The sequence below is a fragment of the Phyllosticta citriasiana genome (assembly GCF_038021145.1).
Source record: "Phyllosticta citriasiana strain CBS 120426 chromosome Unknown IWZ02scaffold_11, whole genome shotgun sequence".
NCBI classification, from domain to species: domain Eukaryota; kingdom Fungi; phylum Ascomycota; class Dothideomycetes; order Botryosphaeriales; family Phyllostictaceae; genus Phyllosticta; species Phyllosticta citriasiana.
This window is the reverse complement of record NW_027117288.1, coordinates 581,404-603,112: the sequence shown is the minus strand read 5'-3', so window position 1 is coordinate 603,112 and position 21,709 is coordinate 581,404. Positions and strand designations below refer to the sequence as shown.

At 55.1% G+C, this 21,709-nt stretch overlaps 7 protein-coding genes across 7 annotated transcripts; 4 read left to right on the top strand and 3 right to left on the bottom strand.

The window, feature by feature from the left end:
* IWZ02DRAFT_381979 (GTPase NRas precursor) lies at window positions 1-779 on the top strand (the record flags this gene model as incomplete). Its single annotated transcript, XM_066765200.1, has 2 exons — window positions 1-78; window positions 135-779. 2 exons carry the CDS (start codon window positions 1-3, stop codon window positions 777-779), a joined length of 723 nt encoding a protein of 240 aa, XP_066620368.1.
* Window positions 780-5,631: 4,852 nt separating this feature from the next.
* IWZ02DRAFT_48874 (uncharacterized protein) lies at window positions 5,632-6,846 on the top strand. The gene is made up of 2 exons (XM_066769497.1): window positions 5,632-5,973; window positions 6,033-6,846. Exons 1-2 carry the CDS (start codon window positions 5,771-5,773, stop codon window positions 6,805-6,807), a joined length of 978 nt encoding a protein of 325 aa, XP_066620367.1. The 5' UTR covers window positions 5,632-5,770; the 3' UTR covers window positions 6,808-6,846.
* Window positions 6,847-8,414: 1,568 nt separating this feature from the next.
* Window positions 8,415-9,375, top strand: IWZ02DRAFT_382447 (ribosome biogenesis protein NSA2; the record flags this gene model as incomplete). Its single annotated transcript, XM_066765225.1, has 3 exons — window positions 8,415-8,932; window positions 9,013-9,237; window positions 9,333-9,375. 3 exons carry the CDS (start codon window positions 8,415-8,417, stop codon window positions 9,373-9,375), a joined length of 786 nt encoding a protein of 261 aa, XP_066620366.1.
* An 837-nt stretch (window positions 9,376-10,212) lies between these two features.
* Window positions 10,213-13,578, bottom strand: IWZ02DRAFT_492761 (Fusaric acid resistance protein-like-domain-containing protein; the record flags this gene model as incomplete). Its single annotated transcript, XM_066769875.1, has 6 exons — window positions 10,213-10,313; window positions 10,373-10,540; window positions 10,597-11,658; window positions 11,711-12,450; window positions 12,496-13,469; window positions 13,528-13,578. 6 exons carry the CDS (start codon window positions 13,576-13,578, stop codon window positions 10,213-10,215), a joined length of 3,096 nt encoding a protein of 1,031 aa, XP_066620365.1.
* A 29-nt stretch (window positions 13,579-13,607) lies between these two features.
* Window positions 13,608-15,221, top strand: IWZ02DRAFT_48771 (uncharacterized protein). Its single transcript, XM_066769396.1, has 2 exons — window positions 13,608-14,402; window positions 14,505-15,221. The coding sequence occupies exons 1-2, from the start codon at window positions 14,000-14,002 to the stop codon at window positions 14,858-14,860; spliced, it is 759 nt and encodes a 252-aa protein (XP_066620364.1). The 5' UTR covers window positions 13,608-13,999; the 3' UTR covers window positions 14,861-15,221.
* Window positions 15,222-15,969: 748 nt separating this feature from the next.
* On the bottom strand, window positions 15,970-16,758 carry IWZ02DRAFT_48781 (uncharacterized protein). The gene is made up of 2 exons (XM_066769406.1): window positions 16,263-16,758; window positions 15,970-16,201 (listed from the first exon to the last, which is right to left on the bottom strand). The coding sequence occupies exons 1-2, from the start codon at window positions 16,573-16,575 to the stop codon at window positions 16,047-16,049; spliced, it is 468 nt and encodes a 155-aa protein (XP_066620363.1). The 5' UTR covers window positions 16,576-16,758; the 3' UTR covers window positions 15,970-16,046.
* A 1,279-nt stretch (window positions 16,759-18,037) lies between these two features.
* Window positions 18,038-19,150, bottom strand: IWZ02DRAFT_48753 (uncharacterized protein). The gene is made up of 3 exons (XM_066769379.1): window positions 18,537-19,150; window positions 18,275-18,427; window positions 18,038-18,215 (listed from the first exon to the last, which is right to left on the bottom strand). The coding sequence occupies exons 1-3, from the start codon at window positions 18,929-18,931 to the stop codon at window positions 18,131-18,133; spliced, it is 633 nt and encodes a 210-aa protein (XP_066620362.1). The 5' UTR covers window positions 18,932-19,150; the 3' UTR covers window positions 18,038-18,130.
* Window positions 19,151-21,709: the final 2,559 nt, after the last annotated feature.

Sequence of the window (21,709 nt, the reverse complement as noted above, 5' to 3'; positions counted from 1 at the left end):
ATGGCGGGGAAAATGACCCTGTACAAGCTGGTGGTGCTAGGAGACGGTGGTGTGGGTAAAACCGCCCTGACCATCCAGGTTTGTTCGCTCCCGACCCCTCCTCCCCTCCCCTTCTCCCCGCTAACGCGCCGCAGCTCTGCCTGAACCACTTCGTCGAGACGTATGATCCCACCATCGAGGACTCGTACCGCAAGCAGGTGCAAATCGACGGCCAATCGTGCATGTTGGAGGTTCTGGACACTGCCGGCCAAGAAGAGTACACAGCACTGCGGGACCAATGGATAAGAGACGGCGAAGGCTTCGTCTTGGTTTACAGCATCTCGTCGCGGGCATCCTTCTCCCGCATACAAAAGTTCCACCATCAGATACAGCGCGTCAAGGAGTCGGCCTTCTCAGGTTCGCCCACGTACCCCGGATCTCCCCTCAGCGCCACCTCTGCTGGCTCTGGCTCATTCGGTCCGTCGCCTGTGATGTTGGTCGGAAACAAGTGCGATCGAGTCACCGAGCGAGAAGTCTCCACCCAGGAAGGAAGCGCGCTCGCTCGCGAGCTCGGCTGCGATTTTGTCGAGGCTTCGGCCAAAAACTGCGTCAACGTTGAAAAGGCCTTTTATGACGTCGTGCGTCAACTGAGGCGCCAAAGGCAGCAGTCTGGAAGGGCATCCAAGAGCTCCGATCCCAAAGGAGGCAAGTCGAGGACGCCTGCCGCAGTGCAAAGAGGCGGTGGCCGCGACAAGGGTCGAGTGGGAAAGGAGCACAAGCCCAAGTGTGTCATTCTCTAATCGGCCGCCTGCAAAGGGTCCTCACCGTTTTCGCGACCGCCGGGGATCTTTTCAGCCTGCGACGCCTTCATGCCGCCAGCGCACGGTTGACCTGGACGCACGCATCGCGCTTCCTTTTTGGACGCAACCTTCGCAGACGAGCGAACCTGTGCCGGCCTTTCAATATGACGACAAGCACGAAGCATGGCACACAAAACTGGAAAACAAATTAAAAGCCTCGCAAGCCTCGAGCGGGAGCTTTGCAGTCGACACATTTCGGCTTGCGACCTGCAGACAGGATTTCATCAAGTGGAGCATCTGAGGGTACGCGTTGGGATGCCTCCTTTGCCATTTCTCGACTAGCTTTTGGATCAAGCCGGACGCGAATTCGGCCTATCAACGCGCGCGAACTTGGTCGCCAGAACAACCATTGGACTTTTCTTTTCCTTGGGTCTCTTGTGTTGCACAGAGAGACGTGCATAGGACATGGCGTTTAGGGAGTTTTCAACGGAAAGGGGACAACGCAAACGTCACGGCACAAGCCGCCGAGGTGGCTTCTTCCTCTTTGGGAGAGTTCTGGACTCTTTTCTTTCTCTTTTCTTTTCTTCCTCTTCTCCTTCTTCTTCTTCCTTCTTATCTTTTGCCATGGCGTCGCATGTTGGGAGGGTGCATTGCGGTCAGGTGTTGTCCGATCACACATATTCTCACCATCATCTTCTTTTCTTTTCATTTCCTTTGTGTTTTTCTCTACTACCAGCTAACAGCTACCGCCGCGGCCGTCATGTGCGCGTTTTGAAAAAGTGCTTTGTGTTTCATTCAATGTTTTCGCGTGTCCATTTTCTACCATTTGTTTTGTTCCGCTGTGCCTCTTTCCTAACCAGTCTCTCCGTGCAGACGCTTCTCCTTGTTGTCTTAGCCGATTATAGCCATTCTAGATTCAACGCCTGAATGAGACTCACGCAGGCTTTTGTTGCTTTCTTTTTCCCTTCTTGTAATCCCCTTGTTGCTTCGGTTCTTTTTCTTGCTCCCTCTTTCAGGGCGGATGATTAGGTTGGTTTTACTCTGGTCGCACGCGCGGAGACGCAACGTCTTCCGCTTTTGGGAATCTCGCCCTTGTTTTAGCAAACGTTGCCGTGGCCATTGTTGGCCCCTAGCAAGGGGCCCGATGATGGAGCGACACGCTCTCGCTTGCCCGCGCAGACCTACAAGGGTCCGTCGCACGTCCATCCGCTCAGCCGTCTGTCCACCAGCGTCTACCCGTCCATACACCAAACAATCGTCGGTGCCAGTCTCAAGGTGGCAGGCAGGCAGGCATGGCGCGTGGGGCGATTCTGCACCTGGATCGTCTGTTCAGTGTGGGTGGGGTCTTATCTCCAGCAGGGCCACCGAGGCCACACGCCGTTCCGCAAACGGCATGACAACTGCTGTTGCTGCTGCTGTTCTCCCACAAGCGCCGTGCAGACTGCAGTCGGCCCCTGCCTGCAGCCCGTTGTACCGCGCTCGCCAAGTCTTCCTGTCCAACCATCCAACCGCGCCTAATCAACCGCCTCACTTCTCCGAATACCTGTAAATCTGTATGTTCGAATCGTTCCCGCGCTCGCTCATTTCACATAAACGAGTCGCCATTCCATGACCAAGGGTGCCGGTCTGCAGCACATAAACAGAAGATGGCCAAAGAAGCGGCCACTGCCTGGACGAGTTTCACAGGACAGACAAACACAAGCGCGAGAGCAAAATTGAGACGGTCAGGCAGCCACGGAGCAGCGCTGGAGGAAGAAACAAGTCGCAGAACGGAAGGCAATTAGCTCTAGGCGAGCGAGCGCAGATTTGCACAACAAGCGAGCGAGAAAAAGAAAGTAGACAACCAACAGCCAGGCAGCGCGCTTCAGACGGACCAATTCATCCCCTATCCCCGCCACCACTACGCTACATCACTCTATCTACCCTTTCTCAATTTTTCTTCATGCCCAATTGCTGCTCTTTTACTCACCTTCCTACCTACCCACCTACGCAGTCAGCCATCTGTCTGTCTGTCCGCCATATCACATCACACATGCATGTACATAAACACACCACACCTACCTAGCCAGAGAGACTCAGGGAAGGGAAGAAATCAAACACGTCAAAGAATTCCGTTGCCGCCCAGGTGTCTTTTACATGCGCCCTGCTTGCCCTGCCTAGGTAACGCCTGCGGCTATGTGACTGTCTGTGCATCGAGCAAGCAGGCAAGGGCTAGGTAGGGCTAGGTAGGGCTGGAACTGTTAGGCTGTTGGGCTGTTGGGCCGGACAAGTGGATGGACGGACATACGGATGATTGGATGGGTGTGTGGGTACATAGATGGATGGATTGACTGCTGCTGCTGCAGTAAGTGAGTGAATGGGTAGGTACGTAGGTAGGTACGTAGGTAGGTATGTACCCAAACACGTCCATGGGCAACCGTGCAAGCTAGCTCGTGCGGACAAGAAAGTGCCTTAGCCAAGGGCAGACGAATGGGCAAGCAAAGTCTCGGGATATAGGTTTGGTATGCTGCTGTCAGTTCTCGGGGGTAAATGATGCAGATTTGTAAGTGTGTGTGTTGGTGGGTAAGCGGGCAAGCGGGCGGGCGGGCGGGCGGGCGGGCTGGCGGATAGACGGACGGGGAACGGGACGGACGGGGAGGCGGCGGACGGCAAGGAGGGAAAGAGGGAGGGAGGGAGGGAGGGAGGGAGGGAGGGGGGGAGGGACATAGGTAGGGAGGGGGAAGTCGGACAGACAGACAGACAGACAGACGACGGGCACTCACCTGGTAGCCAGGCAGGCAGCCAGGCAGGTAGGCAGGCAATCACCAGACTAAGCTAAGCTCAAGACAAAAGGATTGCTGACTGACAACCTACTCATTTATAGACATCTATGTATGTAGACGAGGCGGTCACAGAAGTAGATGGCTATCTATCTGCTATGGGAGCTACAGCTGATTGCTGTGCCCAAGTATGTAGGTAAGAAGGAAGGCAGGTCAGGGCGACAGCTTGTGAGCCACTCTATCTCGGGGCAGATCGTCTGCCAATGGCATGTGTATCCACTTGTTTGTCTTTCGCCTCCTGGTCGCGGGGTTTAATCGGGTTCCGTCGTTCCGGATCTGCTGCTATACCTGCCATCTGGTATTTTGAGGGTGCCGCCCGCCCAGTCTGGCGTGACAGCTTGCATTGAGACTGCTGTTGCTGCTGCTGCCATGGCGTCAATGTCTGGCTGCTGCTGATGCTTCGCTGCGCGTGTGCGTTGGAAGCAGAGCGAGTGCGGCACAGCTAGGCGGGCAAGCTGCCACACAGCTCGCCCGTCTTCCGACAGCCGTCAAGTATCGAACTTGTGTCATTGACAAGTGCTGTCTGTTTGCGCGTCCCGTCACCGCCAAATCGACGCAGAAGCCTCAGACCTCCTTTCTCGGGGCCTCCTATTCTCTCTCCCTCAAATCACTAGGCATCCTTTACTTTCCTTGCTTGAGGGTCAGTATTCGCTGTCGCTCGCAGGCCATAGCGAGACGAGGCGAGGACGATGTGAGCAAGGAGAGTGCCACACAGGGGCGTTTGCAATGTTGTGCTAATAAGCGACAGGAGGGTGCAGCTGAGATGGCGGAGAACGTCGCGGTGGGTGGGTAGCTTGCTCCCGCGAGCAGTGCTGAACCGGCAGTTCTACCAGTGGGCCTGTTGAAATCCGGCCGGGCCGTGATCTCCGTGTTCATCGTGGCAGGTTGAGCGGAGATGGACGGCGGCGGGCGTGCAAAGGGTACACTGCTAGTACAGTACATGGAGAAAGGCGTCGTTGTGGACAGTGTCCCGGAAAGACTTCATGTCCTTCGCTGCAGCAAACGACATGCCGTCAAGCGAATTCTGCAGGGTGATGCACAAAACGCGAGAGAGATGAAGTCATGGCCAATAGTCCCCGGTTTTCATGCTTTTTGCTTTTTTTCTCGTTTGCGGCTGCTTTGGGTAAAATGGTCGAGTGGTATGGGGCCTGCTATGGGCACTTTTTTTTCTTTCACCCCCTCCATTGAATTTTTTTTTTTTTTTTCCCTCACTGCACATCCTTCACCTACGGTGTGGTGTAGTTCTCTTAGACTCCCACTCCTGGGCCCCAGCATTGTGGTTCTTAGCCGTGCTCGAACAGTGGCAGGTGGATATTCCTTTGCATGATCAGGTTAGCGTGTGCTGTGCCGATTTGCAGCAGCTTTTCACAAAGCACCGGCACACCGCAGGCACACGAGGCCATCAGTGGTTCGGCTAGTTTTGCAGGGTGCAGGCCCGAGACTCAACGGGCTTGCATGCATGCAGGCAGCGGTTGGGGTTTTGTCTGAGTCGATGTCAGCGATGATGCTTGCCGAGGTGCCTAGGCGGTAGCTTGACCCGCGCTTCCGCGCTACAACGGGCTGGAAGCTGGGTCACAATCGATCGGGCCCACAGCGCAGGCCAAACGGTCCATTTGTCGAGATGAGGACTAGGTAGGGAGCCGGGCGAGGGGCGTGCGGGCGGGCGTGAGTGAGAAATGATGCAGCTCCGGCCTCCGACAATGGGCTTCATCGGGTCTCGGCAGGCTGGGCGACTCCAGGTCGAGTGGAGGGGGTTGAGTCGTGGTTTTGCGAAAAGAGAGAGAGGGAGAGAGAGAGAGAGAGAGAGAAAGAGACTTGGAGAGACTCGAATTGAGCCAAGGCAGGAGCCGCGCTTGCTCCTGCTGCTGCTGCTGCTGCCCGATCCGCCCCGCTCCCTGCTGCCCGCCGAACATGAACATCGAATGCTTGCTTCATCACGGTGCCATGTGCGCAAAACCTCTCACTTCAATTGTGTACTCTGCATTTGTGTCTGCTCGCATCTCTCCAAATGCCGGCTTCCTGTGGCGCTTGCTGTGCCGCTGACGCGCGGCTGTGTGATTCGAGTCAGCCCTGCGTCGCCACAAAATTGAGCAATTCGCGTCAAAGGGCATCAAGACGGGTCCTTCCATCCCCCGCCCTGCAACCTCCAGCTCCAGCTTTTGTCCCTGCTGAATGTCCGACCGTGGTCCTTGTGCTTTTCTGCAAACACCCTCATTCCTTTATGGTCGCTCTTTCAAATGTTGCAGATTCCTCCGGAGAGACACTGATCTGGAGCAGGAGGAATCCATCCCGATCTCATGGACCCATGGCAGATGGAATCAGCGCAATGGTGATACCCATCTGCGATACGACCATCATTCGATCCGCGTTTCGATGTTAGTGGCTTTATTTTTCTTCTCAAATTTCGGTGAGGCGCCTCTCATTCCGCTCACAGCCATGCCAAAGGTTCCAAAAGGAGCAATTGTTCTTGGTACCCCAATCACAAGTCCCGCCCACGCTCTCGGCTACAGCCGCTGGCCTTTTCACGGTGCAACGTGGTTTCACCGCCTCGCCGCTGCATCACTGGAGAACGGAGAAGTTTTGGGGACCATGAAAACCTTTTGCAAATCACCTCTACACCTTGTTGGTGCGGCGCGGACCAAATCAACACGACAAGTCCGTTCAAGGGTGCCAAAATTCCATCTACTCCAGCACCTGTATTATGTGCTCCCCCACCCTGGGCGGCCACGGAGAAACACCATGGGCAGCAAGACTCTTTAGGCATGCCTCCGCAAGCGAATTCTGAGGACTGCTGGATGTTCCGACGCCTGAAATCCGAGACAAGTTTGCAGACAGACGACGAGTCGGCGGTGAGACGACATCACCAAAAGACCATCAAGTCAAGATGCTGCTCAGTCAACCATGACAACGGGCAAAACTATCTGGACCTCTTCTCCCCCGGCATTTGCAAAGGCCACTCATTACATGACCCCAGAGCGCCTGAAATTCTCCGAGGCGAAGCTGCGAATCATCCACGTGGTCATGGAGGACAGTGCGGCGGGTCGTCAGCCTCTTCAAACGTCTTCATCTTGTCGCAGCACCGAATCAGAGCGTTCCGCTGGGTCAGGTCCCCTCACGGGTCCGAGATAATGGCTTCTGGTCTTCTTCTATTTGAAATCCTCCACACTGATTCAAGACGACAATTCGCGAAAATGAATGTCGCTGAGTAGTTTCGCAACAGCACCGACCACGGCTCGCCTTCCCCGTCTTTGCCGAACAACTCCCATGCGTCCAGTGCCATTGACGCATCAAAGCTTTGAGGCTCGGGCGACTTTGTGGTCGTCTTGAATCATGCTAACAGAGCACCATTTTGTCAATACGCTCCCCTGAAAAAAGTGCTTCGGCAAGCAGCAATGGACAGCGCAATTCGAGGTCGAAATGAGCTCTCCAAACGGTCTAGAATCCTGCAGACACCTCTTTACCGTGCCGCTCCTAGCGCATCCACCGTTGGCCTTGATATCCAATGACTCGTCGCCATTGGGCCTCAAGTTCGACAGCTGCACGTTCATTGTGCCAGAACTGTGCTCACTTTGCATAGACGAATTCGGCCAACTCGAAAGATTGCCGAGGCGTAGACCCTCTTCCATGACGATCGCCCGCCGCGCACAGGGTCAGTTGCATGCCTCCATCGATAAGCGCGCGTGTCCACAATGTATCAAATACCGTGTATGGAATTATGAATGATGGGCAACGTGGCGTCGTGTTCCGGTAAAGGCTTTTTCCAATAAGAGGAATACTTCTCGTTGCCCTAAGACCGGTGTATGTAGAGGGTCCTTGAGTGGGTGCAACTAGATGCAGCATAAAGGCCGCGTTTCACGACCTGTTTGCTTGCCGAGGTCCGGCTCGATTTGGATTTGTAGCTATGTCTGATCGGGCTGCCCTTGAAGTGGATATAGATGGTATTGAGCTGTGGGGGAAAAAAGGGAGGAACACATCTCTCATTCCTTCGGCTAATTGGATGAGGCTGGACCCTTTCCAAACTCGCATTTGAGACAGCTATATCTCTCTGACTTGAGTTCTCCACGTATTGATCTCTTTCCTCCACAGTCAAACTCACCTTCAGACCCCGGTTTGCTTACGATGGTCCTCATCGGGCAGAGGGTAGAGACTTCAATGCCCAAGTCTCTCTCATGTCGTCTCTTGCATGACTGCCTTCCGCAGCCGATTTCGGTGACACCCATGGTGTAAAAACCCGTGTGCATAGAGCTCCAAGACTCTATGGGGTAGGATGTAGCGAGGCACATTGAACCTTGGGTTTTTGAGCTTGGGGACGCGGGATTGGCATGGAGTCGGTGTGTTGTGAGAAGTCCCCGACTTAGCGGATGCGTTCAAGCTGTGCGGGTACACCATGACCCAAATGAATCAAGACTTTGGTGAGGGAAGAGGAAGAAGAGACATACCATTAGGTCTTCTAGGGGGTTCGAATTTGAATGCTCCTCGGATCCTTCATCTACAGGGTCCACTTCAACATGACCGCTATCTAGCATTCCATGTCACGATAGGCCTTAGTTGGCAAGTTTTAGGACAAGAGTCCCAGGTATTTCCAAATTGAGAGAGAAGGCAACAACTCTTTTCGATGCAATCTTGCGAATGAGCTATGCGTGTGGAGGGAGGAATGACTTGGAGTGCTCAAGAAGGGCACTATAGCGTTTTACAGATGTGATTCGTGCTCCTATCTTATCTCCGCCGCCACACCGCCAAGGCAGATTCCTCAACTTCTCCAAAAGTTCAAACGGAGCCACACCACCCAACACATCACCTACCGACCAAGCCCACCATGCCTCAGAACGAGTACATCGAACGCTTCCAGAAGCAGCACGGCAAGCGCCTCGACCACGAAGAGCGCAAGCGCAAGCGGCTGGCGCGCGAGGGCCACCGGGTCTCCAAGGATGCACAGAACCTGCGCGGCCTGCGGGCCAAGCTGTACCAGGAGAAGCGGCGCAAGGAGAAGATCCAGCTGAAGAAGACGATCAAGGCGCACGAGGAGCGCAACGTCAAGTCGGCCGACGCCGCCGAGCCGTCGACGACGCCGCTGCCGCAGTACCTGCTCGACCGCTCGACCGAGAACAATGCCAAGGCCCTGTCGTCGGCCATCAAGCAGAAGCGCAACGAAAAGGCCGCCCGCTTCAGCGTGCCGCTGCCAAAGGTCCGTGGCATCTCCGAGGAGGAGATGTTTAGCGTCGTCAAGACGGGCAAGAAGACGGCAAAGAAGGGCTGGAAGCGCGTCATCACCAAGCCGACGTTTGTCGGCCCCGACTTCACGAGACGGCCCGTCAAGTTTGAGCGCTTCATCAGGTGAGTTCTGGGGAATGAGCAGGAGCATCCCTCATGTGGGGTTTGAGAAGACGGTGCTAACAACGACTGCCCACGTCCAGACCAATGGCGCTCCGCTACAAGAAAGCAAACGTCACGCACCCCGAGCTCGGCGTCACGGTCCAGCTCCCCATCCTCGGTGTCAAGAAGAACCCGCAAAACCCGCTGAGCACGCAGCTCGGCGTGCTCACCCGCGGTACCGTCGTCGAGGTCAACATCAGCGAGCTGGGTCTGACCACGACCACCGGCAAGGTCGCCTGGGCCCGCTATGCCCAGGTCACAAACAAGTAAGCCAGCCAGCCAGCCATCTGCGCCCCCCGTGCAACAAAAGCACGAATCTCGGCTTCTGAAAGAGCCTTCGCTGACCAATCATTCACGACAGCCCCGAGAACGACGGCTGCGTCAATGCTGTCCTGCTCGTCTAATTTCAACCTCCATTTCACATTGTTGCAGGAGTTGTGGCGTCCGCGATACAACCAACAGCACGACCGATAGAGAAAGGGAATCACAAATACATGATCCAAAACAAAGGCGGAGAGAGGACCGAAATCTCCATTCGGTACTTGAGTGGTGTGTTTGTTCCCCAAATCTCGGTCTCATCATCAATCTCATTCGGGTCAAGGTTTCACGCGTGTGTTTGCGAGGGAAAGGGAAAGGGAAAAGGACAAGCAGGCAAAAAAGATTGGCCCGTTTGGTAGATAGCAATAGTTTGTACATGCGCTCACCACTTGCATGCTTCGAATACCAGAGCGTTTTTTTTTATATCGGTTGCTCTCGAACTTTGTCGTCAGTCTTCATGTCATGAAACCCTCATATTCGAAGTCGCTAGCAGGAACCACGCGAGAAAGGCGGGTCAGAGAATATCATGTTGTGATCATGGTTCAGTGGAGTCCAAAGTGTAGTAATCGACGCATCCGCTGTTCTAGTGCCTAACAGAGGTTGTGTATACAAACGCCATGGGAAAATGCAGTCGTGTCATCATGATTCTGACAGGGATAAGGTGGGAGGCAAACAGAGACGCAGTGAAGGGACAAGTAAAGCAAAGCAAAGCAAAGCAAAGCAAATTCTCCGTCAATTTTTTCCCATTTCGCTTTTCCTCCCTGGTTGCTCACATTGATTTCCTTCTCAGATGCCAAATGCCCAAACAATCATGCCCGATGTGTCGCCATCGCTATTGATGATATCCTTTCCGAATTTCAAACTCTCCCAATCGCTTGCGTCTTTCTTTCTTTCCTTCTTTTTTTCGTGTGGTGAAGGTGCGTCTACTGCAGCTTGAGGTTGTCCTCGTTGAGGACGCCGTATAGCTGCTCAATGTCCTGTCCCAGTGTCGAAATGTCCTGCGCGAGTTGCCCGGTGACCAGTGCTGCAGAATACGTCAGCTACAGTTAGAGCGAATACGCAAGGGGCGTTGATGTCACTTACCGTACGCGTAGAGCAGCTCGTAGTCTTCATCCGTGGCCACGTTACTGTCCGTCTCTGCGGCATTCTTTCTAAACTCAAAGATCTTGGCCAGCAGGCGGTCGCGCGTGTGCTCGACGCTGGGCAGTGCGTCGTTGAGGGGGTATTCCATTTTCATGGACGACGCCATGACTAGAATGAAGTCAATATCGAAGCACAAGAGGGCATGGACGAGATTGGCATCTTACCAGAGAATAAGTGGCTGATGCGGCTGCTCAGCTGTATGCGTTCTTTCCGTGTGTAATGCAACAACTCTCTTTCTCCTGGAGTGGCTTTGAGATCCTTCGTGATCAAGACATTCATTGCGTGGAATGCGTCCAGCATTCTGCCAGTCGTGCTGAGCAAGTTACCGTAGATCTTATTTGGAAAGGGTCCACTGAGCTCAAACTCGGATGTGGCCGCTTTCCGCAGGGCCTCCAGATGGGTCAAAAACCGCTGCAATTCGATGGACTCCCGGATGTCCATGTAGGAGTACTTTGATGCACCTTCGACCAGCATGGCCAGGGGATCTCTTTTCCAGATGAGCCCCATACGAAGCCACAGAATGCAAATGCCGTCTTTTATCTTCTGGCGGGCGCTGTTGGGCCAAATCACACGCGTGATGACGATGCCCCAGATGCAACCGGATATGACTGCCACAACACGGTGGAGGGCGATCTCGAAAATCGCTGGAGTGTCACCGCCCTCGTCGTCGTCGCCCTCGGCCTCGCGAACAGAAAGCGTGTACGCATAGAGACAAGACAGGTTGTACGTGAGCAAGATGAAGCGACCCATGGGTCCCTTGCCTTTTGCAACAATGAAATTGAAGCAGTAGATGGAAACCATCCAACCGAAGAATGCAAGAGCATAAGCGTTCCCACGTGAGGCTGTCCATGCAACGACCGCAAAGACTGCACCTAGGCAAGTACCAGCAAATCGCTGGATTCCAGTGGTGTTGGATGCGCCGATGGTCATCGAACAGACCAGCATGTAGGATACGAGACCCCACTCGCCTCTCCAATGGGAGTAGATGGGGCGAGTCTCTGGTATATATGACCACATCGCGTAGAGCATGGCACCAACACCAACCTTGATGGCATACTTGATATCTTCCCTTCGAAGAAAGCCAAAATATTGCCACAGACGGTAGGTCAACTTTGCTTTGCGGTGCACTTTTTCGACTTGGTTGAAATCGGTTTGCCGCCTAGTGAGGTCTGGCATGCCATGCGACAGACCCTGCGTTTCGTTGTGCTCGATGATATCGGGGGTATCTGATTTCAAGTTAGCACAGGGTACTGAAAGAAGGGACGTGCGTGGAGATACCAGGCCTATATTCCTCGACAGTCTCTGTCTTGGTTTTCCGCCAGAACAAGATCCAGTTCCAAGATCGCTTCCTTGGGCTCTGCTCCAAGTTGGTCTTGAGCTCTTCCAAAATGTCAAGGTAGACAATCATTTCTTCGGCAAAATCCTGCAGAGCTGAGCTAAAGTACCCGCAACTGGCGGCAACCTCTTCATAATCTGCGAGCACCTCAACTGGTCTACTTCTGTTGAGACTTCTGTTCGCGTATATGACCGCTAATGCTTCCCTCCTTGCTTTTTTGAACAACTCGTTGGCCTCGATAAGGCTGCCCCTGAAATTGCTGTTGACAGCAATCTTGTACTCCGGAGGGGGGCCAAAGGGAAGTTCGTCGAGGACTTCTTTCAAGGTAAATGCAAGCGACTTCATGGAGGGTCCCAGATGGGAAATGAACATGGTGAAAATATCAGATGGAGACTCGGCTGTGTGGGTTCCACTCGCAGGATAAGAGGTGGCAGAATTCGACATGTGTCCCTCATGACCATCGCTGCTGCTTTCTTCGCCGAGCTCTTCGATGGCGGCAAGATGGCTCAGTCCAGTTTGACTATGATGCGGCGAGTGCAAAGTCGGAAAGTGGAAATCGGTCGAATTGACTCGTGTCAGAGGAGTATTGGTGCCAGCACTTGGGGGCTTTGAAATCAGAGTGAACTGGGTCAAAGCCGCACCTCGGAGTGCACCGATATTCTGTGATAGGCGTTCCATACACCTAACTTGTTAGCGCAATGATTTGACGAAGAAAGGCAGGTCGTACTTGACAAGCCGAGCCTCTATCCGGTACTCTTTCTCGGTGCCCAAAACAAAATGTTCGTTTTTTGCTTCACCCAGATTTTTCTTCATGAGGTTGAAAACAGCCTTGTAGTTCTTGGAGGCATCCAGATACTCGGGATGCTTGAGCTCTTCTTCGGATCCTGACAAGAAACTTCTAGTAATCATTGTCAGCATATCGCCGAGTGAATCTGTGCCCTTCCGTAGATTGTCTCGCAAAAGCTTCCGAGCAGAGTATGGACGAATGAGTACGTTGACGCAGAATGAGGCTGCTATTCCCATGATGACCATTTTCAACACTTGGAAGATCTTATTGTACGAGAAATGACCGGCTTGGACAGCGCCTTCTTTGGTCAGGACAGTGATCAGTGCAAGAGACGTCAGCGAGCAAGCGACGTTAACCAACGGGTTGCCGAGTTTCTGCTTGATCCATCCGATCAAGCCAAATCCACCGCCGAGGAAGAGGGCCAATACGATGGCATGTCCAAGTTGTAACAGATGGAGATGGCGAAAGGCGATGGTCACGGCCATGCTAGCAAATGATATGACCGTGGCATACACAAATGCTATGAGAGCAAGGTATGTGGCCTCTATCATACTTCCAGTCGATCGAGCAGGGTGAAAGTAGACCGTGACAGTCGCAACCATGTGCTTTCCGTCGTTGTCACCGAGGAAGGCTGATATGGGGGGCACAAAGGTCGCCATGCTTCCCAAGAGGTAGGCAATGGAGCATTTGAACAATTCTATGGCCACCTTGGACGTGATGAGCCCGTACGCCTTTTGCGAGACATTTTTGACGCGCTGTACAGTGGGGTTTTGTTTCTGCGCAGCGGGGGAAGGGGAATTGTTGCCCAGTAACGGGGCTCGTTCGTCGTCTTCCTCTGGGGGAGAGGATCGAAGGGTGAAGGCTCGTCGAATACGCTCCCCGGTACTTGGCAGGATGAAGGTGGCTTGTCGAAGCTATTGGGCAGTGTCAGTCTGGGGAAAGAGAAGCGAATAGGTGGACAAGGGAGGGTACCGTAGGCCGTTGCCAGCGGCGGGAGTTCAGAGGCCTCGAATGACCGTTCATGTCGCCTTGGACGGCATGCGGGAGAGGGAGTTGAGAAGGTTTGGCATGATCCAGCGGCGAGCAAAGGGGAGTTGACAGCGTCGAGGGACGATGTGTGCAGCTGGCCTGGGGTGGGCCAGGATGGGATCCAGCTGATTCAGGAGCTTTGACCACGTCCCGCCTTCTCTTGGGTGTGGGATGGCGGCGAAGAAGCAAAACGAAAGAAAGCCTCTCTCGACCATCCGCCCTGCCACCCTGGAACAACAACAACAACAAAATATCTACTTTCCGCCTCTCCGTTCCGCGTCCACCGTCCCATTTCTCCGCGACCGACGCGTCGGCATCCAGTCGAGCGCGCGTCGTTGCAGGCCGCTTTTGCCATCGAGATCTGCTCCAACCCCACATCCTTTCACTCTGGCCTCGGCGCCCCTGATTGGCCAAAATGGACGACACCACTGTCGGTATGGAAGTTGACCCCGACCTTGCTGCAGCCATGGGCTTTTCTTCGTTTGGCCCATCCAAAGGGTCGGGGAAACCTGTGCGCGCAGAGGCTTTGAAAGAAGCTGGTACAGGCACCAACCGTGTTCAACTTGGTCCCCGCAAGCGCCAGGCCAACGGTGACAGAGGTAGAGCGAAGAGCCCCAAGCCAGGTCGTTTCACCAACATGACTGCAGGTGCCAACATGTCAGAACATGGTCCACGCAAACGAAGAGCCGACCATGACGACATGGACCCTGTGAAAAGAGGAGCTACAGACACGTCTGACGTCCCCACTGGATCCAAGGATGCCGAGACAGTCACCGCTCAGCCAGACATGGTGTCCGCGACACCGCCTCAAAGCCAAGGTAGAGTACTGCTCAAAGCACTACTTCTCCAAAACGCCAAAAGAAGAACCTCTCAGTCTAGACTACTCATGGAAATTTGTGCAAGTTCTGACACACTTGCAGATGAGCCTTGTCAAAGCGAAGAAAACAATGCAATGCAAAGCAGCATACCCGCGGAGAAATCAAAGAAGAACAAGGAGACTGTTCCAACGGGGCTTGCTGCTTTCCTCGCTCGCGGCAAAGAGCTTCCAGAAAAACCCTCGACGGGACCTTCAAACGTTACTCCTGACTCGGCCGGGGCCAACGTTCCAGTTGCTTCCTTGCCTGAGACATCCGACACTCAACCTGGTTCCAACTTCGTCGAACCCGACCTTCAGGCCTTGAGGAATGGTATCCGGGATGAGAATGGTGACACTGCTTATTTCTTGCCAAGCTTCATTGAAGACCCCTGGATGCGTCTTGAGAGGAAAGCAAGTTGACGTTTGAACACGACGCCGTATGGAAATCTTCTTGACGAAAACGCCTAGAGCTGAATGCCCGGATTCTGTCTGGCCATTTTCATCCTAATCATGACCAATTGAGAACAGTGGAAAATCGCCCTCTCAAAGCTCACAGGCTCGCTGGATTGGAACCGCAACCCGAATCCACTAATGATAGACAATTCCTTCAGACACATCAGCTGGGAACTCACTTTTACCTGGAAACATGCAAAGGGCTTATTGAAGTCGTGATATTTTCCGCTTGCAGGCAGAAGAAGCAAGCGACGTGAAACACAAATGTACTGGATGAACCGGTCCTAACCACTGTCGACAAATGGCCTCATCTGCATGAGCCTAATACATCCACTGTTGGGTGCAAAACTCAAACTCTGTGTCTTTCACTCGTTCTGCTTTTTACGCTTCCTTCTCTGGCATGCGCGCACAAAACCGGTCTGCCTGTAGGATTACGCATGTATCTGAGACTGTCCTGCAAAGCACAGGTGCTCAGAGCTCCCAAAACAGCTCTCTGTTGTTAGCTTCGGAAGGTTGTTCGAACCACTGGCTTGGTGAGAGACTTAAGCAATTTCAAAGACTAACTTCCAAGCAATGCAGTACCATCGCTTTTTCCACCTCGCGATTTTGGTTGACGGGCAGTAGGTTCACTGGACAGCGTTGCCATCACGCTCCGACGCCAAACTCTGGCTCCCGGCCAATCACATAGATGAATGAAAACAAATCTCCGCAACAACGGGCTCAATACCACAGCATCTTGGCCACATCCTTCCACTCAAGTGGCTGGGGAGAATTTCCCGTCCCATCATTCTGCACGGGCTTGACACATGGCACACGCATGACGGCTCCACTCCCGGACCACAGGACCCAGACCATCCTCTGCACAAGAAACCGCATTGGGCAAACCGGGCATGGCATGGCATGGCTACGGGACTATAGCCCCACTCACGAACGCGACATGCCCAGTCAAGAGCTTTCGTCGCCCTACTCCAGCAAATGTCTCACCAGGATATGGCGGTAACGCCGATTAGCTCTCCAGCTTACCGAGGCTCCGGTCTTGGGATGAGATACCAAAGGAGGGGAAAATACATTTAGTTTGACCGCCTGTTGTTGCTCTTCCCAACACGAAAAGCAAAAAACCTCCGCCCTCCTGGGCTAGACATGACAAATCAGATCACCGCCGTACCGCAGGAAAGAACAGACCGTAGCAGCTCGCCCACTGCAAGAGAGGAAGAATCTGCAACAGATACCAGCCCACCCATCCTGAAATCCACATCATCCAGCATGCCTCCCCCCGGACTGAGCCAGGGCATCGAAAGAAAGACATCCAGCAGCCATCCCACCCCCCTGGCCGCGCTGCCTCACCCACACCACCATGTCAGATCCATCCGAGGGTCCCGCCGCCGCCATTCCCATTCGTCACTTCGCCCTGTCTGCCTGCCTGCCTGCCTGGGTCTCCTCGACGCGATCGACTGCGCCGCTCCGCTCCTGCTCGCCCCCGGCCCGTCCCGCCATCTCGTCTCATCTAGCCCTCCCCGCAGGACGAGATCGCCGGCAGACCCAGTGGGCCAGGTAGCGTAGCCAACCAGCCAGCCAGCTGGAGCCCCGGTTCTGCGGCTCGCTGGCTTGCTGGCTCGCTCGCTCGCTCGCTCGCTTCGACAGCCCCTGGCTTGCCGTTCCCGCTCCCGCTGCTGCGCATGCATTCATTTATGCACGTGGGCCATGTGGAGACCCTGCTGCTCATCCGGCTGTCTCCGCTGAAGTGGCTTACGTACATACGCCAGGCGTGCTGCTGTTCCTGCGTCGGAGGGTGCAGGCGGCGATCTAGGCAGGCAGGCAGCATCGTGCTCTCGCTGTGTACTGTAGGAGCACTACTGCTGCTGCACATGTGTACGGCACTCATTCCTGACAGACCGAGCCGAGACAGTCGGGCGGGAGATGCGGCGGGCGCTTGTCCGTTCGAAGAGAGGGAACCAGGATAAAAGCAGGAGCGTACGTAGATTTGGCGATGCCGCTTGGTGTGGGGCGCGCGTGCAGAGGCGCCGCAAGCTTAATCGAACTCCACTCCATCAATCCAACATCCCAGACGACAATATGATTCCGGCCGCCATGTCTGCTCGCTCGCTCGCTCGCTCGCTCGTCTCTTCGTCCAAGGTGACCGGCTGAAGACGTACGAACGAGAACGCCCGTGCTTTGCGCAGATGCGTCCCGACGCAGCAAAAGCAACTTCGGCCAAGCCGCACGCACGCACGCACGCACGTACGGCGGCGCGCGTGGGCGGCCCGCAAAGCCTCGAAGAAGAAAAAAAAAGCAATCATGCCAAACACGCACCCTGGTCAGCCAGTCCTCAGCCCGGAGAAAAAGCAAAGGGGAGAGAGGTAAGGCGGTGGCGGCGGTGAGTCGAGAGTGGAGTGGAGTCGGGTCCCCTGTGCTGCGCGCGAGATAGATCGCACGTCACCAAGCGTCCGTTCGTGAAGGGATGGGGAAGAAAAAAGCAATTTGCTCAGTCAGCCCTATGGTAAGGCGGACGTTGATGGTGTGTGTGATGGCTGGTTTTCATAGTGTTCGATTTTGCTGGCAGGCTGGCAGGCTGGCTGGCTGGCAGTGTTGCTTGATCGCGAGAGTTGAGTGCGGTTCTTTTTTTGCTGTGCTAACTACGTAGCGTTGGGCTTGATTTGCAATGGAAGCTCAATTTGATTGGTTCTGGTCTGCACCTTCGTTGTTGTTGTTATTGCTGCTGTTGTTGTTGTCGTTGTCGTTGCGGCTTGTCATCGTTGGAGTAGATAAATGGCGTGCCCATTGATGGTGTGGAAATGAGTGGTCGGATGGGCGGCTGCGGTGTTTATCGTGGCGTTGATGGTGGATTGATTTCTATCCTGTTTCTTCTTCATCTTCACTTTTCTTCGTCGTCGCTGTTGTCGTCGTTCTTGCGTCGTATTTTCTCGGTTTGTGGTCTCGAACGGGTTTTTGTACAGTGTAGCAGATTTCTCGCTTGCTGATGCCACTTCAGCGTATCGTCGTCGTCGTCGTCGTCGTCGTCGTCGTCGTCGTCGTCGTCGTCGTCGTCATCCATAGTCAGTCGTCCAAATGTCAAAGAGGCGAGGTTCAAGGGGATTTTTGGGAGGTCAGGAAGATTCCAGAGATTCTGCGTGTGGAGAGCGAAAGATGGGGTTGGGTAACCAATTCAGACATGATGGCTCAAGAACTGGTCGAGCTGGGTGGGCCACACTCGAGCACAAGCAGTAGCCCGCCACCAATCTAGCAATCGACAGGTGCCGGGTACCGCTCGCTGGCCATCTTGTACTCGTTTGGATACTTGCGAGCAGCGCGCTGGTTGATCGATCTAGCAACACGCGTAAGTTGGATGTGTCTCCTCGGACTCCAGAATCGCAATATACTCACGAAACGCGCTTCTGCGTCCACTCCAAGTCGCGCTGCACCTCCTTGGCCGCCTTCATGCCCTCGGCGAAGTTGCGGCTCGTGGCCGCGAGGCGCTGGCGCGCGAGCGCCTGCAGGTGCATCAGCTCGCGGGTTTTGGCGTTGAGCTCGCCGGACCTGGGACTTATCAGCAAGAAGTTTTTTTTTTTCCTGCTTCGATTGAAGCAAACACAGCAAGTTTTGTTTGTCGATTCCGCGCCCAATGGCGGACGAGGGTATTACTCACGTCTGACACTGCATCTGCACGCTCCGCTCGAGGCCCAGCACGTCGAATGCGCCGTTCAGCCGCTCGCCCATGTAGTCGAGCAGGTCGACGCCGCCGGCCTCGCGCGCGGCGCTGCTGCCAGCTCCTGCCGCTCCATAACCGCCGCCGCCGACGGGCCCGCTTGCTTCGTACTCGGAGCCCGCGTAGCTGCTTGACGCTCCCGTGGCGGTCGGGTCGTACGACGGCGGTCCCCCCGTCGTCACCGAGTCGGCGGTTTCGGGCGGGGAAACGGCGTAAGGGTTGTGAGAGGGGTGATGGTGGTGGTGCGAGTGGTGCGGCGCGTGGTTAGGGGAGGACCGCTTGCTCGGCATGGCGAGCGGCATGGAGGGGTTGGGGTGGTAATAAGTTGAGGTCATGATGAACAGGCGGGCTTGGTAGTGAGGTTCAACTAAGTATACTGGTGGACTTGCAGTTGCAAGGAAGGTCTGGTTTGAGAGTGACGGGTGGGCAAATGTGAAGCAAGTTCAAGATTGAGGAGAATACAGAGTCAAAGAAAAAGAAGGTTCAGTCCCGCCCTCGAACCCTTTTTATACCGCGTCCATCCCGGGAGGCATTGGGAGGGTAGGGATGGACGGGGCAGTGCGCACTATCCTTCGGCCCCTACGGCACACTATCACATCAATGCCGTCCGTCCATCCGGTCATGGCAAGCAGGAGGAGCATGAGGGAAGGGATTGGCACGAATCATCCAGTCCACGCAAGCCAGGCCGTCGGACCCCGCTCGAGCAGCAGTATGAAAACGAGGCAGCAAGCAAGCAGGCTGTGATGGAGCCTGCATAATGGACGGCGAATGTCCTATGAAAAGGGAGTCCTCGGCGGACAGCACAGAACTGGACAAGGTAGGAGCAAGCGGCGAGGTCCGGGTGGTCGGCCAGGAAGTTGGTTGAGGTCAGGGGAGTCGTAAGCCAACGTCGATTTTTTCTTTCTTTCCGTGAACCCCGACCTTGACAATTGATTGAACCCGCTCATAGGAGCACCCACACCCCACTCAGGACCCGATCCATGCCTCACCCCATCCATCTGCATCGGCTGGCGCCGCTTTGACACAGTCAGAAGAGACGCGCCTTGGGAGCAGAGAGTAAAATGGACCCGGGCCGGTCAATCCTGGGCCAAGCATGACATGGCATGGATGGGTATGAGCATGGTCCAGTTTGGCAGCAACAGGCAAGGACAGGCCAAGCAAGCAAGGTCAAGGGTCGACGGGAAGGGGGCAAAAGACGAAAGCAGAGAAACCCTACTCACCTTACTTGCGTCAACCCTAACCTACATAACCCCCCCGGGCCGGGACCAGAGGTTGCCACGCTAGTGAAAAGGAAGCGGATCCATGATCCCAGCAAAACGGTTGCTCGACGACAAAGACGACGTTGAGAGACTTTTCTGTGGCCGTAGTCATATTCGGTCACGGCCGATGCTTGCCGCGTGCAGCTGGGGGGGGGGGGGGGGGGTGGGCGGGGCAGACGAAAGGCTGCTGCCATGGCACGTCCCGATTGGGACGGACCGGGGGTGAGCAATCGATCAGTTAGAAGTGCGGATAGAGAGGCATGTCAGATGGAGCCAGTCGGCAGGCAGGCAGGCAGGCAGGCAGGCAGGCAGGCAAGATGTTTGCCCGACGCAATTCCAAAAAGACGCTTCGCTGATGACGGAGTGGGAGGTGCTGCTGTTCAATCCCGACAGGCTGGACACGCTCCCCGGACGCTCGAGCGTACAGTGATATCAGCAAGGTGCAATTAGCAAAAGGCAAGGTCAATGCAGGATCAATGGCGCTAAGGAGGCGATAGGCGAGAGGGATTGGGTTGGGCAGAAAGGCTAAATGGGAAGAAAAAAAAAAAAAAAAAAAAAAAAAAAAGAGGCAGTCGAGGTGAGGTTGAGCAGACTGGAGAGCCAAGGAAAGGAAAATTCCAATTACAATTTTGAGCCCCTGCAAAAGCTTCGACGTGCAGACCAACGAGGGCCGGGGCCAACCCACCTCTTGCGGCGACTCGGACGCGGCGCTGCGGTGCGGATGAGAGAACGGTTGATGCGTTGTCACTGCCGGCGACCTGGGAGACAACGATTGGGCCACGCGGCTGCAGATGGGTTGCGCTCCGTCGATGCGACGAGGTGGGGAGACGGATGCACAGGGGGAGGTGAAGTGGCAGACGCAACCTATTAGGACCTGCCAACCAACCAACAAAGCTCTTAGCCGTCCGAGGTCACTTGGTCAGCACGCGCTGCGCGACATTCTCGACCGTCTTGTCTTGTCTTGTCTTGTCTTGTCTTATCCCATGTGACTGTTGCACGCTGCCCGCTGCCCGCGAACCCGTCCGCCCCCGGTACGGAATACATCTGACAGCGACAGAAGAACCTCAAGGTGCCACAGTTGTCCTTGCTGAGACCACACGCTGCCGCCTCGTGCGAGAGGGCGGGCGAGAGGACGCCTGACGCTGACCAACCCGTCTCAAGAACTGCCTGTACCCGTCTCTTGCTCGTACTGGCAACCAAAGGACGATTTTCCCCAAGGTAGAGCCTGCTGCGATATTGGTGAAACCGTTGACCTGCATGGCCAAGCGATGCTGCAGAAGATGAAAAAAGAAACAAAAACCTCTGCTTCACGTCAATCTCATGGTACACACAGGCCACCGTCCAGCAGCAATCGTCCAGGAACCGCCTGCCGTCTCGTGGACCATCTTTCACGCTGCGCGGGGGATATCCCCCCCCCCGAAAGGCCAACAACACGGGTAGCTGATTGACGCCGGGGCCGAACTCCTCCAAACAGGCCTCGCCCTGCTGAATGTATCACGGCTACGACAGCACAACGGCTGCCTGCCACCACTAGAGAGAGGAAACGAGGCCGACTGACCACACTGCCTGCCGGCACATGTGGGCCGTCCGTGTCTGTCTCTCTGTCTGTGCAACACAACACCAGCACCAGCAGCCTGCCATGCCATGCCATTCAAGTCGCGTCCCATCTCCGACCTGTCAAACACCCCCCAATCTCGCGTGGTCTGTCAACCTGATACTCCTGCACCAACGTTGCACCACCGCCCACCCCCTGGCCTGGCCTCGTTACCTGATTTCCAACATGTCGTGCAAGAGAAACGGCCATGCAGCCACGGTGATTGCTTTCCTGATTGCCGCCATGTTTCCTTCCCGGCC